General features: G+C 47.2%; 1 protein-coding gene and 1 pseudogene across 2 annotated transcripts; one reads left to right on the top strand and one right to left on the bottom strand.

Annotated features, from left to right (window-relative positions):
• The window catches only part of LOC114039103, a 6,434-nt pseudogene extending 2,336 nt beyond the window's left edge, over positions 1–4,098 (top strand).
• A 4,203-nt stretch (positions 4,099–8,301) lies between these two features.
• LOC114039150 (glutathione S-transferase Mu 5-like) lies at positions 8,302–13,884 on the bottom strand. Of its 2 annotated transcripts, none has more exons than XM_027856807.1 (8): positions 13,784–13,884; positions 12,919–12,994; positions 11,814–11,878; positions 11,558–11,639; positions 11,368–11,468; positions 9,532–9,627; positions 9,339–9,449; positions 8,302–8,721 (listed from the first exon to the last, which is right to left on the bottom strand). In XM_027856807.1, exons 1-8 carry the CDS (start codon positions 13,817–13,819, stop codon positions 8,626–8,628), a joined length of 663 nt encoding a protein of 220 aa, XP_027712608.1. In that variant the 5' UTR covers positions 13,820–13,884; the 3' UTR covers positions 8,302–8,625. The 2 variants fall into 2 exon arrangements, with proteins under 2 accessions (XP_027712608.1, XP_027712609.1); XM_027856808.1 differs by having other exon boundaries at positions 11,389–11,468.
• Positions 13,885–16,709: the final 2,825 nt, after the last annotated feature.

Raw genomic sequence — 16,709 nt, 5'->3', positions numbered from 1 at the left:
TCCTTCCTTCCTTCCTTCCTTCCTTCCTTCCTTCCTTCCTTCCTTCCACAATTCTTCCTCCTATGTCATACTAGTGACAAAACTGTTAATATAATTGTTAATGTAATGACAGAAAATTGTTGATACTGATTGTAATGTGGACTGCCTAAACCTCTTAGTCACCTTGACAATGTCAAAATCCCAGGGGCAGCTAGGTGGCTCAGTGGATAATCGAGCACTGGCCCTGGAGTCAGGAGGACCTGAGTTCAAATCCTGCCTCAGACACTTGACACTTACTAGCTGTGTGACCTTGGACAAATCACTTAACCCCATTAATGGCCTGGCAAAAAAAAAAAAATCCCAGTATTGTCCTTACATTCCTATCCTTTAAAGATAATGAGATTAGGTTGAGTTGAACCACACTTGCTTCCCCCCACACAGGGATGTTGCCTTCTAGTGAGCCCAGCTCTAACTATCTCAGCTTCTAGTGTCCTTGCCTGCTTCTACTGGGATTTGTGGCATGAAGGGCGAAACAGCCAGAATGAAGTTGCTTTCCTTGTCCAGTTTGCCAAGGGCCGCTGGGGTCTCATGACCAGGCCTTACTACCTCACCTATCTTCTCCTCCTAAAACTGTAACAACTCCACGGGTCTCTTTGGTTGAGAAATCCACTAAAGTGCCAGGGAAATACCCCAGGGTACCAGGTTTGCTGCCCTGTTATCTCAATTAAAGATGCTTGATTCCTCAACTCATGGCTTTGATTTATTTCAGGACTCAACACTTCTCGTTGTGTAAGTCCAGAGGTGTCAAACTGGACAACAGGCCCAGTGCAGCCCAAACCAGATTAAAATGTAATTGGGAAATGTTTAACAAAAATAAATAACAATACAGTCCATTTCAGTTTGATGCCACTGGTGCAGTAGATCGACCATTGAATCTGTGGGTTCAGATCCCACCTCTAGAATATTTATTCCCTGAATGATTTTGGGGCAAATTACCCGAGCCATCTGAGAAATGAAGAGGTGGGATTGAATGAACTCTGAGATCTCTTCTAGCTTTAAATCTGTGAGATCTGGGGTTAGTGGGTCTGTGTCTCTCCCACTTGTCACCAGGGCCCTAATTTCCTCATGGGAGGGAAAGGAATACCCCATTTGGAGAATATTGCTTTGGCCTGGGCCCAAGCAGAGATCTAGAGGAAAGTCCGTACCTGGCCTCAGGGGAAGCTCCCTCCTTATCAGCTGATGGCAAATGTCTCTTTTTTTCTTTCCCAGGAAGTTCTGAAAATTGAGTACTTGGAGCAGCTCCCAGGGCAATTGAAGCTCTTCTCCCTGTTTCTGGGGAAGTGGACATGGTTTGCAGGGGACAAGGTAAGTCAGAAGAAAGAGAAGAGAGTTGGGTATTTTTTTCTCAGTGGGAGCTATGCAAGGAGCAGAAGAAGCTACTGAGCTGACTCTTCCCTTCTCCATCTGCCAGATCACTTATGTGGATTTTCTTGTATGTGACGTCCTTGACCAGAACCGAAAGTTTGACCCTTGTTGCTTGGACGACTTCGCAAACCTCAAGGCTTTCTTAGATCAATTCGAGGTGATGCCTCCTCCCTTCTAACATCTGAGGATATATTCCTCTTCTGATGTGTCCCCGGGGCCTGGAGGGGGGTGGAGTGGACAGGTTGTGCTAGGCTCCTTGCCAGGCCCCCAACTCTTAAGCAAATCAACCAGTGGTCAAGTGCACTCATTCCCAGGTTCATTTCCTTGGCTTGGGTTCCCCAGCCTAGTAACTGACTGCCTAGGGCCAGGCAGATCTTGAGTTCAGTTTTCTGGGTGGGAGGGTCATTGAATGGGTTTGGGTTAGTGTGCGATGGGGCAGACAGTGTCTAGGGAGCAGCGTGGAACCAAGGGGTCAGGGTTACTTTATTCCTGGAGGGGGGTGGCTGGTGGTGGTTTGTGGATGGGTTCAATTGGAGGGAGGGAGTTAGGCTGAGCTTGTCTGATTGGGGACAGAGGATAGCTGAATCCTGGTTTCTGTATCTGTACAGTTGCTAAGTTAGAGGAATTGCACTGTTAGAGTTAGGGTTTGTGGGTGAGTATGGTTTGTAATTCAGTGTGTGCTGAACTCAAGATTTTTGATGGGGTTCTGAATAGCTGACTCTGCTATTCTCTTCTACCACACAAATTTTTTAGCTGGTTGGTTGGTGTTTCCTATGTCAGAGCTTACTTTTTTTTCAGGTCTGGAAGAAAACTGAGGTCCACATGTATCCATCCAGTGGTTGTTTTTCAGGGAGGTAGTTTAGACAAGAACCCAGGTTTTCTAACTCCTAGTTAAGATTTAAATGTCTTTGGACAGTTAAGTTGTGATAGGTTTAAAGTCATTTTCAGCAGACTTTCAGGCAAGAGACACATGTATTCACTCCATCACTTTAATTACAAATATGAGGACATCAGGACAGTGATCCCTATTCTAAGGCATAGAGACTGAACTTGTGATTTCCCTGGTATTATCGGGAACTCCAGCAGGTATCAGCACTTCTTTGTAACTTACGGACTTACAGGGTTCACTGGGGCCATGAGACGGATATATGTCTGAAGTGAGTTCAAACCCAGGTCCAGCTCCCTGATTATTATATCATAATGCCTCATGGTGTTTTGGATTTTTTTTTTGCCTTTCTTTGTGTTTGTGGTGCTCAGCACGTATAAACACTTAACAAATCTATCTATCTGTACGCCTTTTGAAGGAGAGAACCATCTCTGCTTGTTAAATGTCAAAGAGAAGGCTTATAAATGCTCATTTGTGAAAGACTAGAGTTGGATTATTGCAAGATAACAGGAAATTTGTCCTTGCCCAGTAATCTTGGGGAGGGGAAAAACATAAAATATCTATGGAAACATCGTGGTGCAAGAAGAAACAGTTCAAGATGTGAATTAAGTCCTTTCTTTAAAGCAATACCTGCTAAGGAAACTCGAGTTAATCTGGGCCACTTGCCAAAGAGATCTGGTTGAGGGAAACCTTCTGTGAGCATGGGACCTAAAAAAAGCCTGGCAGAAGGTATCTAGCTTCCTCATTTATTTCAGGGCTTCCCAGAAGGAGGAGTTGAAAGACTTTGAGATAGAAACCTGCTGGGAAAAACTCTTAAGAATCTTGTTTGTTTGTTTGTTTTTTTGGACAGCCAAATCATGGCTAGGGTTGGAAGGAGATGGGCTTTTTAGCTATGCTGAATGTCTTGGGGTAGAATGAATACTGGGTTTGAATTCCATTTGGTACTTGGTAACTGTGTAACCTTGGGCAACTCACTTGATCTTCCTGGGCCTTATTGGTTCAATATCTGAAAAAATGAGGTGGAGCAATTGACCTGGATGGTTGATTGCTTAACCGCTCCCAATCCTATATGCTATGAAAGGAGGACATGCAGGGAGGGCTCCCTTTCTAAAGAGAGACGTTGGTAGCAGCAACTGTAATGAGCATTGAAGGGTCTAGGCGTCTCATGAGCTCTTGCTTGTGTGGGATGTAAATTGGCAGAGGAGAAAGGGGCTACGTTGCTGGAAATCAATGTTTTTATTTAGACAGAGGAGGTTTCTGACCTTGATTCCATGAGTTCCTAGTGGGCACAGGCCTTCGGTGCCACAGATATCAGTGACTGTTGTTAGAATCAAGAGTCACATTATAGATGACTCTCCTTCCTGTTCCAGCAGCCAACCAGCATCTCATGCTTGGTTGTCAGGATCTGGCGTTTTATCCCCTGCTCACCCCAGGCCCCAGGCTTGCAAGCCCAGGACCTTGGGTAGTGGGTCTGCTGAGCCTATGCCACACGGCTGCTTGGGTCTTACTTATCTCAAGGTGGTGAGGGTGAGAGAGGTCAGGACTGGGAGACTGAGCCTTTTCTTTTCTCTCCCTCCCACCAGGGTCTGAGTAGAATTGCTGCCTACTTAGCCTCTGACCGCTGCCAGCCCTATCCAATCTTTGCAAAGATAGCCTGCTGGGGTAATAAGTAGTGACCGTCATGGACCAAAGACCTGGGAGGGAGGAACAGTCATCGCCGGCTGATCCAGCTGCAGTAGAGGGCTGCTAAGAAGATTCCTGGCCCTCACCTTGGAGCCCGGGGTTTCTAATAAAGTGCTGTAACTTTATTCCTCTGCTTTTCCTTTTGATTCTGGATTTCCACTCTTCGGTCATCTAACCCATCTGCTACTAGTCCTTTACTTCTCTCCAGGGGTCGCCTCACCCTTATCTCTGCCAAGTCTTCATTACTCCCACTGTGCAAGATGGGGTGCAGAGAATGGAATGCTGGACTTGGAGTAAGAAGACCTGAGTTCAAATCTAGCCTCAGACAACCCTGGGCAAGTCATTTAATCTCTGCTTGTCTCAGTTTCCTCAACTATAAAATGAGGAATATAACAGCACCTAACCTTCCAGGGTTGTTGTGAGGATCAAATGAGTTAATACATCTGTAAAGCACTTAGTACAATGCCCTAGCATATAGTAGGAGCTTTTGATAAATGCATATATTCCCTTCCTTCCCTCCCCCCTTGAAAAAGGAGCGACATGGGAGACCAGTACTCCTGATTTCAATATCTAGCTCCCTTGGCCCTGAGGGGGTGACCTCATGCCCTTGGGCTTTTTCTGTTTCTTGGGTTGACTCAATAAAGGGTAAGGTAGACTGGTGTGTGGACTCCCCCTTTTCCTACTCCCTTCCCTGTTCAATGCTGGGTGCCACATTTTAGGAAGACTGTCAATAAGCTGGAATGTTGACAGGGGTCAGTGTGGGTGGGTGGGTTAACCAAGATGATGACTATTCTCGAGTTCATTTTATATGAGGACCCATGATGGAAGGAACTGGGACTGTTGATTTTGGAGAAGAGAAAACTTGGGGAGATGAGAGGGAGCCACGATAGCTCTCTACGTGCAAGAGACATATAGATCATGCTGGCCCCCTTGAAGGCTGCTGCTCTGAACCTTACTCATCCAAGGTCAGCTTCTGGGTTCCATTTCTCATTCTGGAGGACTTTGCGTTCATCCCTATTAAAAATAGAATAATTACACCTTATGTCACAAATGAGACCTGTTCCTCCCTCTGTCTCTTACCTAGCTGGGGGCAGGGTATGGACGACCTCTTTGAGCTAGTTGGATTCCTTCTTTACCTCTCTTTCTGGGCCCCTTCCCTTGTACCAGAACACTGAAGTGGGTAGGGGGAGTCCTATGGGAAAGGTTTGGATGGTCTTCGCACCTTCAGTATCTCTACAGATTTGTAAACTGAGCCCAGGCACCTGTGAAGACAGGAGGAGCAGGGATAGGGAGGTGCACCTGGGTAGTTTCAGGTGGTTCAGACAGTTTGTATGTACCTGGTCTCTCCCACAACCATTCATCTTCGTCCCCACTTCCATGTTTACCACTTTTTTTTTTTTAAGGCAATTGGGGTTAAGTGACTTGCCCAGGGTCACACAGTAAGTGTCAAGTGTTTGGTCTGAGGCCGGATTTGAACTCAGGTCCTCCTGACTTCAGGGCCGGTGCTCTATCCACTGCGCCACCTAGCTGCCCCTCTACCACTTTCTCTAATCCCAGCAACTCATTCCAGTGAATGACCCCATCATATCCACATGTAAATCCAGAATCCTCTCAGGGGTCCTTGTCCTCTTGGACTGAGGCCGGCTCCTTGCTGTCCCAGGAATTTTGTTTAGGAAACAGGTGTGGGAGGGAAAGGGCACATGGAGAGGCACATGGTGGGTGTGGGTGAGCACAACACATTACCAACTGAGACCTGCACAGAGATGAGGAAAAAGGTGGCGTCGAGACATGTGACTGGAATCTGTGGACAGTCTATATGTTCCACTGATATCCACACAGCGACAAGAAAAGTAGAAAGAAGGGCCCTGGTACATTGTGGGTGGCCTGGAGAGAGCTTATAGGGGAACAAGGACCAAATTGGTGCACAAGATGAGAGGGGATGAATGATAACAGCTGCATTGTTTAAGAGAGTAACCACATTGATGGATGGAGTTTTTGAGTGGGAATGACAAGAGCATCTCATCCTACAGTGGGAAGAACATTGGCAGAGCCAGAACCAAAAATTTTTGCAACTGGGGCAAGGGGTGGGACGTTTGGAGGATGAGGGAGGCTCATCTGGGTTGCAGCCTTCAGTGCGGAGGAAGCTTGCTCTGGGACCTTGCAAAATTTCTAGGCCCATAGAGTGGCCCCTGCTGGGGAGATAGGTTCAGTCAATCACCAAGCATTTATTAAGTGCCTACTATATGACATTGTTCGAAGCAAGGCAAAAAAGACCACAAGGAACCCACAAACTAATGGGGGAGACAATATGCAAACAGTTATGTACAAACAAGACACAGGGTAAATGGGAAATATTTAACAGAGATAAGGCACTGGAATTCAGAGGGATTGGGAAAGGTTTCCCGTAGAAGTTTGGGAGCTGAAGGCATCCAGGGAAGCCAGGAGGTGGTAATGATGGGGAAGAGCATTCCAGGCATGGGGGACAGCCAGAGAAAATGCCTGGAGCTGAAAGGTATCTGGTCAGTTCATGGAACAGCCAGGAGGATCACAGGATTGAAGAGTATGTGGGGGTGAGTAGGGGGGTGGGAGGGCATAAGGTATAAGAAGAGTGGGAAGGAGTGTGTGGGAGGCTAGGTTATGAAGGGCTTCGAATGACAAACAGAAGATTTTGTATTTGATGCTGGAGGCCACAGGGAGCCACTGGTGTTTATTAGGGGAAGTGACCTGAGTTTTAGGAAAATCACTGTAGTGGTGAATAGAGGATGGAGTGGAGTGGGGAGAGGCTTGAGGAGGGCAGGCCCACCAGCAGCTATTGCAATAATCCAGGTGTGAGGTGATAAGGGTCTGCACCAGAGTGGAGGAGAGAAGGGGGCAAACCTGAGAGCTGAAATCTCTCCAAGAGGCCTTGGCAGTAGATTGGACGTGGGAGTGAAAGGGAATGAGCAATGAGGGGTACTGGAAGCCCAGGGATGGTGCTATTAGTACTCCCCAAAATTTCCACCCTGGATTTAGAGTTCTGAGTCTATGTTTGCAAACAGCCGTGACTTCCTAGCTGTGTGGCTTATGGGCTCAGTTCCTTTCCTGTAAAATGGGAATGGGGGTAGTGGTGGGGATGGGGCTAGAGGATGTCTAAGGTAGCTTCCTGCTTTGGAATCCTAGTCTTCTATGGAGAGTAGGAATGGCTCCTCTCTCCCAGCAGGGGAGGGCAGAGGCCGGAGGGTCTGGGACGGGAAGACCCTCCTGGGTGCCGGCTCTTCTACCCTCCCCTTTATACAGAAAAGCCTTTCTTCCCTCTGAATCCTCTTTGCCCTCAGCCTGCTCGCAGTAATTATAAGCCCTAGCCTAGTTTCTTCTTTCTTTTGTAGTTTTCCTTCCTTCTTTGAATGCTGCTGTTGCCAGGCTGTGAGGCCCCTAGAAACAGAGGGGAAGGCAATGAGAGAACAATGGAGCCGGGAGGTGGGGCTGGAACATGGGGTCAGGGCTATCCTGAATAATTCAGTAAAAATGGAAGGATTTCAGGGTGTTAGCCTAGGAAAGCCTATCAGAACTCAGGAATTAATTATGTTAACCATAAAGTTCAAATTTCTCAGCCCATCTGAAGGTTCTCCACACTGGCCCCTGTCCAGTTTTATCCTGCATATAAACCCATTATTCTAGCCAAACTGGTCTATTCTGTCCTCTGAATACACTTTGCATTTTCTGAACTCTGTTGCCCTCCTCTCTCCTTCTTTGCTTATTGAAATCCTATCTGTTCTTTAAGGCCCAGCTGAAATCCTACATCCTCTTACCAAGTCAGCTGGTTGCCAGCTAATCTCTTCCCCCATCCCCCCCATCCCTTCGGATGTTGGTGGATAGGAGGTATGACTTTAAGACCTGAAGGAACATCATCAATTGTGAGATTTCAGGTACTGCCAATAACCACTGCCTAAGCCTAAGTGGTCAGAGTAGGGAGAGCTAGAAGACCAGGGCAGTGAGACTTCCCACAGTTGCCTTCTCTCTTATTTCCTATTTCTCCTGCATGTAACTTGTTTGTACATATTTTGCTCATTGTCTCCCCTATCACATCGTAAGCTCCTTGAGGGCAAGACTCTTGTCTTTATTTTTATTTTTAATCCCCAGTGCTTAGCATTGTGCCTGGCACATAGTAGGTGTTTAATAAATGTTTCCTGACTGACCGAAGGAAAGGCAGGCAGCAGCCGCCACTGGATGAGGGTCCCAGTAGAAGAAGTCTCCGGAGCATCCAGTTTAACTGCTGCAGTCCCATTCCCTCTTCATCCCACCTCATCTTGGTGTGCCTTTCACCACAACCACTGAGATGGACACATAGCTCACACAGATTCATGTTTATTTTTAATTTCCAGAGCAAGTTCACAAGGTTACAGGAAGAGATGAGGGATATGGGGGATGGAGGGAGGCCCTTCTTCTAGCCCCATTGGATCTACTCATTTTCCCTGCCCTCAGGCCCTTCCCCTGCCTCAGTGACCATACCTCCCCCAAACCATTGCCAGAACAGTGGGGAGTAGGCTGGAGGGAGACAAGTGCGTCTCAGAAACAGCAAAGGCAGGCCCAGGGGAACCTGGCAAGCAGACCAGGTCTCTCAGAGCAGAGGAGGGCACGTGGCAAGCCCCTCTGCTGCTTGGGTCTTGGCACAGCTAAGCTCTTTTGTTGGCCCATTTGGCCATCTTGTTATTGATGGGTAGCTTGTAGAATCTGTCAGAGCGCATGTAGGCTGCGATCTTCTCCAGAGCCTCGGGTGGAACAAGGGGAAAAAAACCAGAGTCAAGACCCTAACCTCCACACAGAGTGCATGCTCCCTCAACACAGTAATCAACACGTCCTATTGAAACAGAGCTTTTCAGGCCACACAACAACACTCTAGAGTAGGTAGTGTGAGTATTATTCCCATTTTACAGTAAGACCGAGGCTCAAATATTCAGCCTCCAAGTCAGATCAGCTTTGTCCTTCACTGTTACCTCATCTCTCAAAAAAAAAAAAGGGGGAGGGGGGCAGAGCCAAGATGGCAGAGTAAAAGCAGTGACTTGCTTGAGCTCTCCCTCAAACCCCTCCAAATACCTATAAAAAATGGCTCTTAAAAAAAAAGAAAAAAAAAAGACTACCACATACCCTTACCTCCTCAATTTCAAAATCCCCCTAGAGTAACTCGCCTCCCCCCATCTTATTCGGACTACTGGTAGTCTACAGAACCCTAGTTTAGAGAAAGGGAACCTTTTGCACAGGTTACCTCCAGGGGCAAGAACAAGTATGGGCAATTGAGGACAAGGGCTGGCTCTCTTCCCCTCAGGGTCCCAGGCTGAATAACAAGAGGGAGCCTGGCATGGGAGGGCAGGAAAAGCTGGATCTTTACCTCAAAGCGGGCAAGGAAATCCTTCAAATTTGGGAATTCATCCAGGCACTTGGGTTCAAACATTCGGTTCTGGTCTAGGACATCATACATGAGGAAGTCCGCAAAAGTGATCTGAGGCGAAAAAATGGCACAGATTGAAAGGACCTGAAGTTCCTAGGAAACAAGGTCCCTCCCTTCCTCCCCCGGCTCCTACCTTTTCCCCTGCAAACCAGGTCCGCTTTCCCAGGAACTGGGAGAAGAGCTTCAGCTGCCCTGGGAGCTGCTCCAGGTAGCCAGGTTTCACTTTCTCCTGGATCAGAGGGAAATAAACAGTCACCACCCTCACCACATTTTCCTCTGGATCTCCTCTCAGGCACTAGGACCATGTGCCTCTCCTAAAACTGGCTTCCTTTGCATTCTCTGCCCTAAGGAGGAATGAGAACCTAAGTGTCTTGTCCTGTCCTGTCCTGTCTTTGATAGCAAATTGCCTTTTTCTATTACCACATGGCTACATTTTTTTTTTTCATCATGAAACCAATTATAGGATTATGGTAAGAACATTGCCTTGGGGTTACCTGAAGGAAGGATGATTTAGCAAAATGAATCTGGGGATGTGGGTGGTGCTCATTACTGGAATCAGGAAATAGCTTGGTTTACTTACTCTACAAAAGGAGCTGGGAACTTAAAAAAGTGTCCCTCAGACACACCATGGGCAAGTCACTTAAGTCACACGGGCAGCTATCATAGGTGGTATAGGGAAGAGTCCAAGACTTGGAGACAGGAAGATCTAGGTTTGAAACTATCTCAGGCACTTGCTGTGTGGCCAAGTCACTGCGGCACTCTCAGACTCAGCTTCTCCAAAGGTAAAATGGGGCTAATAACAGTACCTACCTCAGAGAGTCGTTATGAGGATCAAATGAGAGAATACGTAGGTTCCAACCCACTATCATGGTGCAGAAAATGTCTACCCCACATTCTTACCCACTCTACTTTAAAATGTACCCCACCTCCAGAGTAACTAATCTACCCCATCCCCTGAAGACTGCTAATGTGGGCTGGGGAGTGCTTCCAATAGGGGTTGGCATATAATAGGTGCTTAATAAATGCTCAATGACTTGGGATTCCCAGATTAGGAGAAAGGACGCCTTAAAATGCTATTATTATAACTGCTCTGGGTTTCGGACCCTTATTTATAAAATGAAGGTCTCTTATAAGGTCTCTTCCATCTATGATCCTATGATAGTATGGCCAGCCTGGAAGGTGCTGGCTTTAAAGGAAAAAAAAGACAGCTGATGATGAGGAGATGTGAATAAGCTGGGTCTCACAGGAGGACCTGGTTAGTGGGTATGAGTCAGGCAACTAAACTGGATAGGGGAAGAAAAAGTGGGAGAGGGGATGGGAAAGATGCTCATTGGCTAAAACCACTGGGACCTCCAGGGAAAGGGGCTGGAAGGTCAAATGACGTGACTGTTCCATTAGTGCAAAAAAGCCTGAATTCCATCCAAACTTTAAAAAAGTGTCTCAGCTTTATAAGACTTTCCCATGTTCCTTCTTTGAAACCTATGCCTTTCCTGTAGTTTAGAGCACTAAAAATCCTTAGATTCCCCCCCCAACCTCATCTACTCCCCCAATATTGTGTGCTTGTTTCCCAGATAATGGAAAAGTATCAATTTGTAGCCCCTTCCTCAGAGGATGTAAGGGAAGAATCCTGGTGGGACAATGGAGTTTTCTTGTAGGACCAAATGGGACGAGGACAATGAGCTGATTATTGGGTCACCTCCCCCCCAGAAGGTGTTCTCTCTCCACAGTAATGAGGGAGCTGAAGCTTGAGTGTGGGCCTGGATGTCTCAGAGTTACCTCAGAGTGATTTATCATCACAACACCCAAGAGTCACAATTCCTAGGTTAGGCCCTCAGGTTCGAAAGCCCCTGAAACACAGGGATCAGGGAGACAAATCCAGGAAGAAGGAAACCTTTGGGATCCATAGACCCTGCTTCCTGTTTTCACCCCTAGTCTCTCCCCCATTCCAGCCTATGTGGGAGAAACTCACGAAATCTGGGTTATAGGAGACCTGAACCAGCTTCATACGGAAGTCCATGGCCTGGTTCTCCAGCAAGTCCACACGAATTTTCTCTTCCTCGGTCTCACCACCTGCAGGTGGGCAGGAGGAAGACTCACCCTCACTATCCCAGCCTTGGAGACCATGGGACTTCCTTTACTACCCCTCTACCACAACTTACACATATTGTGCTTTCGGGCAATGTAACGCAAGATGGCATTGCTCTGGGTGAGCTTATGTTCTCCGTCAATCAGGTATGGCAGCTGGAAGAAAAATAGGGACAGGTCAGTCAAAGAGTCAACGACAGCACCCAGCTGCTCTACTCCCTTCTACTCCAGTGCCCTGAATCTCCACAGGGTCCCACCATGCCCCATCCAAGCCAAGGCAGAAAAAGACAAGAAGAGTTTGGAAGCACCTCCCCCGAGGCAGACACCTACGTTAGGGAAGTCCAGGCCCAGCTTGAACTTCACATCCAGCCATTGGCTTTTGTCATAGTCAGGAGCTGTGGGGAAGAAGAGGCAGTAACCCCAGACCTTCTCAAAATTCTGTCCCTTTCTCACTAAGATGCCACATGGGAAGGCTCTCTGGTCCTGCCTGAGGCCGAGTAATGAGAGAAGCCCAGGGCCCCACATACCCAGCCTGCTCTGCTTGGAAAGTATCTTGGGACTTAAAGGTATAATAACCTGGGAAAGATGAGCTAGACCATCTCAGTTTAAGGAATTACTAACCTCATCACCTATATTTCTGGTGCCTCCTCCCCCAACTTCTTCCTGTTGCTTTATAAAGGTAGAGGGCAGGATCATAGATTAGCATAGATCATAGATTTAGAAGTGGAAGGGGCAGGCCCCACAGTGCGCATACCAACGTTGGCAGAGGGCCAGTGGGGCCCAGTCATGAATTTGTACAGCTAGCCAGACCCCACTCCCCCCTCCACACATACATACAACCATCATCAGCTCTAGGGGAACCATTATCATTCCTAAAATGGTACTTTTCCATAAGAATTGAGGCTAGGTACCCCAGTCAAAAAGGAGTGACTCTAGACCAGGGGTGGGGAACCTGGGCCTCAAGGCTACATGTGGCCCTCTAGGTCCTTAAGTGCAGCCCTTTGACTGAATCCAAACTTCACAGTTTGTTCCGTAAAACTTGGACTTAGTCAAAAGGCCACACCCAAGGACCCAGAAGGCCACAGGTGGCCTGGAAGCTGTAGGTTTCCCACTCCTAGTAGACCCTCCTCACCAAGACTCCGAAAGAGAAGCTTCTAGGTCCAAGGAGGCAGGACAAAGGCAGAGGCTGGAACTTCACAGACCCAGATTTCTAATCCTGCCCTCTCGGTAGGAATCACAGATTAGAGTTGTCTTGCAAAGAGCCATTTTTAACTTGGGCACCTTTGCCAGTCTCCAATCATGGATGGCCTTTTTTCCCCTGGCCCCCTTGGGCGAGATCCAGAGCTCCCTCCTAACTACAGTGCAGGCAAGGGGCAGGTAGGGCCTGGCAGAGGCTGGCACATTTCACTGGGAGCTCCCTTCTCCCTTAACTCACCTTCCCCACAACGGTACAGTTTCTCCTCATAATTTGTATCGGTGTATTCCAGGAGCAGGCGGATGGCATGCGCCAGCTGTGGAGGAGGCAAACAGTCCGGGTAGGGAGTGGAGACTCCCTCTCAGTGATCATGTTTCCTCTCTTGGCACATCCCCCAACCCTCATTAGGCAGCTCTCATTTACCACTACTCTGAGGAATAAGTTTTGAGGGCCCTAACTTTTGTGGATATAGCAAAGGACCCCGACTCCCCCATGCTGCAGCATCTACATTCTCTCCTCCCTCTACTGGGACACAAGCTGAGCCAAAGACTATCGTATAAACAGCGAGCCCCTAAAGTCTTAGGGCAGTTTTAAGCTACTGAAAGTGTGGTAAAAGTCTGCGTAAAGGGAATGGTAGCAAATGGGGGCCGGGAAGTGCTGGAGGTTAACAGGGAGGGAGTGGAGGCAGGAGAGGAAATTAATTTCACTTGCAAAGAAAGTGGCTCTATGTAGAAAGGAGCCCGTTCAAGAAAAGGCCAAGGAAGCCAAACGGGATGGGGAGGGTAGAAATGCACTCGGTAAGAGAGGCCATCTGCTGCGCCCCCGTCTCCCCAGACCTTCCCCAATCCGATCTTGGCCCCCGAACCCCGAAACTGCATGCTGCAGGAGAGGGGCGGGGAAGTCCTCCCTACCTCCCTTGCAGGGCTGGAGCTTGGGGAAGTAGATGCCGGCCAGGTGGTGCAGCAGGCCGCTGCGCACACCCTCCTCAAGTTCCCCTCTTCCCCCAGACAAAGGGGGACCGGGGCTCAGCCGCGGGCCCCGGGGAAAATCCAGGCCTTTTGGTTCCCCCTCCCCTCTCCTCCCCCCAGGCTGGGAGAGCGCTCACCCCGCGGATGTCCCAGTAGCCGAAGATCATAGGCATTTTGTCAGCAGGGCAGATCTGGTAACTGAACTCGGGATGGACCGGGGGGCAATTTATCTCCAGCTCAAAGGGGGCAGGCCCAGCGGGAGGTGGGCAGATCTAGTCTCCTCCCTTCTCCATCCTCCGCCTCCCGCCCCAAGTTCCAGGCTTAGGCCGAGAACAGAGCTTGGGGACGGGGCAGTGTGTGGGCTAGGAGCTGCCCAAGTCCCGGATCCACTTAAATGCTTTGGAAACCCCGAGTTTCCTTCGCCGTGCCTAGAACGTGCGCCTCGGTGCAAATGTTTGTGCAAACCCTGACCTTGAGCCTCCAATCCTACCTGCTTGGGAGAAAGCTGCTCCCCGGGCGAGGATATCGTATCCTGCTTAAGACGTACGTGTTCAGCCCTAGAGTCCTGAGCTGGGAGAAATCGGGTCGGTCAGTCCACAAGCATGTATTAAGCGCTGTGTCTGTGCCAGGCACTACGCAAAGGGCTGGGGATGCAAAAAAAAAAAAAAAAAAAAAGGTTGGGCGGGGGAAGCCCCTTTAGGAGTTCACCTTCTAATAGAGGAGACAATGAGTAAAAAGCTATTAACGTACGAGGGTGTATATATAGTGTAAATGGGAGGGAGTCACAGAGAGAAGGCAATGGAAACCTTGTGCACGGATGGGGCTTGGCCTGCGTCTTGAAGGAAGAGGGGAGGTAAAGGCCGAGGGAACAAGCATTTCAGGAACCCGGACGCAGTCCATGAGAAGCCAAGGCATGGGGAGTTCAGTTGCAGTGTGGGAGGAACAGCCAGAAGGCCAGAATCACTAGATCGTGGCGTTCGAGGAGGAGAATAAGGTATAAAAAGCCTGGAAGGGTAGGAAGGGGCCAGGTAATGAAGGGTTTTGAAAACCAAAGGACTTTATTTATACTAGAGGTCATAAGGAACGACTGGAATTTACCAAGTAGGGGAGGGATGCCATCAGAGCTCGGTTTAGGAAAATCACTTTGGCAAGTGGGGTGGAGGATGGAGAGCGGAGACGCAATGAAGATGACCATAACCGAGCTATGCCTCCCTGAATGTTTCTCACCCAGAGCCTCGAAAAAGTTTGCCAAAAGATGCCGACATAGCTCCTGAGTAATTAATAATAACTGGCATTTATAGAGGGCTTTAAGATCTGCAAAGTACTTCATGTATATTATCTCATTTGATTTCCACAACAAGCCTGTAGGTTGTTAAAGCTATTATTCCCATTTTACAGAAGAGGATACTAAGGCTGAAAAAAAGTTAGGTGACTTATCCAGTGCCTAAGTTGAGATTCAAAGTCAGGCCTCCCTGATTCCTAAGTCTAGCATCTCCCATGGATATTATGGGAACAATACTGTCTCTCAGGTAGACAGAAGAAAGAAGGGCAGAAGGGTGAGGATGGAGCATTGGGGAACACCAACATTTAGGGGCAGTAGGAAGGAAAGGAGATAGTGAAGGAAAAGGAATATTCAGGGAAGCCAGAGGAGAACCCAGATAATACAGTGTCACGGAATACAATGAAAAAATTTCAAGAAAGTAGGATAGCAAGTACATTAGACATCTTTATAGTGCTTTACAATTTCCAGACTGCTTTAATTCACCAGACATTTATTAAACACCTGCTATGTTCAAGGTAAGTTTGAGTCATAGAATCATAGACCCACAGCTGGAAAGGACCTTAAAAGACATTTAGTCCAACTCTTTTATTCTACAAATGAAGGAATACATGACCCCGGGAAGCCGTGACTCAGGTAGTAAGCATCAGAGGCAGGATTTGAACCAGAGGTTCTTTCTATTGTACCACACTGCCTCTAAAATCTTTTCCAGTTTTAATGATGATGCTAGGTAGCATAATCCTTATTTTAAACATGAGCAAAGTAAGATAGTGTGGTTAAGTGATCTGTGTAAGGTTATACAAGGTTACCGCGTGGTTAATAAGTGGTAGAGTTAAGATTAGAATTCAGATTCCCTAAATATTTCATGTACATTAATCCAGCCAGACTGGACTTCCCTTGAACCGCCGTTTCCCTTCTCCATGCCTTTGCACTGGCTGTCTGCCATGCCTGAAATACGTTTCCTCCTCATCTTTGCCTCCCAGAATGCTTAATTCCCTTTGAGATTCATCTCCAACCCCACCTTCTTCATGAAGCCTTTCCTGATCCCTCCTGCTGCTAGTGCCTTCCCTCCCAAAACTAACATGTATTCATTGAGTGTGTGCATAGTGTATGTGTTTACATAGACATACATAATACAGATAAGTAGATAGGTAGATAGATAGATAGATAGATAGATAAATAGACAGACAGATAAATAGATAGAGTCCCTATTAGAATGTAAGTTCCTTAAGGGCTGAGGCTATCTCATTTTGTTTGTATCCCTAACTCTTAGCACAATGCCTGGGGCATAGTAGATACCCCATAATACTTGTGGATTGATTGATTAGTTCACTAGTTGACTAGTTCAGGACTCTTTTGAATGCCACAAGAAAGGATGACGAGGATAGAGGTTTAAATGATTTTTTGATCAGGAATTTTGATCAGGAATTCATTGATCCAGAGTGGGCTACAAGAAGTGTAAGTATATGGTTTCTATTTATTTATAATTGATGGACTAAAACAAACATTTCCATAACATAGTATAATTAAAAAAAAGATGATTGCATGCGAAACTACAAATCTATTATGTAAAACTTGCTATTCCTTTTAAATATGTAATAAATTTATCATGTAAATTTCTTTTGTTTCTTTTTTTCCCCTTTCCTCAACCCCAGAGATGGTTATCATTACACACAAATATGTATTTATATATGTAAAAATCATTCTATACATACTTCCATTTATCAGTTCTTTCTCTGCATGCAGGTAGCATCTTCCTTTATAGGTGATTTGTAATTAATTTG

Source organism: Vombatus ursinus, unplaced genomic scaffold (assembly GCF_900497805.2).
Source record: "Vombatus ursinus unplaced genomic scaffold, bare-nosed wombat genome assembly UNPS02011613.1, whole genome shotgun sequence".
NCBI classification, from domain to species: Eukaryota; Metazoa; Chordata; class Mammalia; order Diprotodontia; family Vombatidae; genus Vombatus; species Vombatus ursinus.
This window is presented reverse-complemented; position numbering and strand designations above follow the sequence as displayed.

What these genes read in the sequence shown, in the direction of transcription:
- LOC114039150 (XM_027856807.1), bottom strand. Translation starts at nt 13,819, where the DNA reads ATGCCTATGATCTTCGGCTACTGGGACATCCGCGGG. An exon ending in TCTCCTATAACCCAGATTTC is followed by an intron (nt 9,628 to 11,367) that starts GTGAGTTTCTCC and finishes CCTCTGATCCAG; the next exon opens with GAGAAAGTGAAACCTGGCTA. An exon ending in ATTTCCTTGCCCGCTTTGAG is followed by an intron (nt 8,722 to 9,338) that starts GTAAAGATCCAG and finishes GTTCCACCCGAG; the next exon opens with GCTCTGGAGAAGATCGCAGC.